Raw genomic sequence first — 1181 nt, 5'->3', positions numbered from 1 at the left:
TCTCCCTCCTCTACTAACCCTCTCCCTCCTCCCCTACCCCTCTCCCTCCTCCCCTACCCCTCTCCCTCCTCTCCTAACCCTCTCCCTCCTCCCCTACCTCTCTCCCTCCTCCCCGACCCCTCTCCCTCCTCTCCTACCTCTCTCCCTCCTCCCCACCTCTCTCCCTCCTCCCCGACCCCTCTCCCTCCTCCTCTGCCCCTCTCCCTCCTCCCCTGCCCCACTCTCCCTCCTCAGCAATCCCTTTATTCCCTCCATTCCTCCTCCCCTTTCCCACATCTACCTGTGCCGGCAGGGCAGTGATCCAGTACCTGGTATTTCTGGGCGGCCTTCTTTATAGGGATCACATTGTGAGTTTGATGCTCTGAGCTCCAGCAGTCCACACAGATCGCCTTCTGCTCCTCTTCACAGAACATCTTCAGCCTTTCCCCGTGTTCCTCGCAGTAAAACTCCTCCTCCCGCTGTGTCACCTTCACCTTCAGCAGTCTGAGCTGCTCGGCGATGTTGCCCAGGGTCCGAGCGGGCCTGGTGTTCCTCTGGGCGAAGACCTGCCGACACTGGGGACAGGAGACATCTCCCGGGACCATCTCCCAACTCCGAGAGATGCAGGATCTGCAGAAGTGATGCCCACATTCCAAGGACACCGGGTCGGTGAACATCTCCAGGCAGATGGGACAGGTCAGTTCATGCGTTAGATCTGCAGATGCCATCTCGGTGCTCGCAGTCTCTCTGCTTCCCTGTCCAGTGCTTTCACTTTCAATTCTCGGTCGGTGCTGCACTTCCTGGCAGTCACTTCACGTGATCAGGGACAAACCGTGTTATGCATTTTGTAATTAGATCAAAATGACACCGTTTCTTGTGTGCCAACACTTGCCAATTTTTAAAAGCCCAGTTTAAAACTTTTTTTCCGCTACCAGTTGGATCATTAAAATCCGCCTCCCCTGCCCCTCCTCCCTCACCTCCAACAAAAGGTGGGAGGAGTTCATGGACTTCTTTGTCACTAAGATTGAGACCATCCGTTCACCTGCCTCTGACACATCCCTCCCTTCCCCTAACCCACCAAGACAAACTCCCCCCTGCCCTCACACTGAACTGACATCTTTCTCTAGTTTCTCTCCTAGCGCCCCTCATGCCCTCTCTGAGCTCATCTTGTCAATGAGACTCACCTCATCCTCTCTCGACTC

The 1181-nt window shown here is 55.7% G+C and overlaps 1 protein-coding gene across 1 annotated transcript in view; it reads right to left on the bottom strand.

Moving 5' to 3' along the window:
* The window catches only part of LOC147095808 (zinc-binding protein A33-like), an 8186-nt gene extending 7225 nt beyond the window's left edge, over positions 1–961 (bottom strand). The window contains exon 1 of the mRNA XM_085973721.1: positions 281–961. Within this exon, the coding sequence (XP_085829847.1) occupies positions 281–707 (427 nt within the window). The 5' untranslated portion in view covers positions 708–961. The remainder of the gene's footprint in view (positions 1–280) is intronic.
* Between the last annotated feature and the right edge of the window lie 220 nt (positions 962–1181).

Source organism: Somniosus microcephalus, unplaced genomic scaffold (assembly GCF_052327205.1).
Source record: "Somniosus microcephalus isolate GS21.2 unplaced genomic scaffold, FLI_Smic_1.0 unresolved_chr1, whole genome shotgun sequence".
In the NCBI taxonomy this organism is placed as follows: domain Eukaryota; kingdom Metazoa; phylum Chordata; class Chondrichthyes; order Squaliformes; family Somniosidae; genus Somniosus; species Somniosus microcephalus.
Note: the sequence above shows the minus strand (reverse complement) of the source record. Positions and strands in the feature narration are given on the sequence as shown.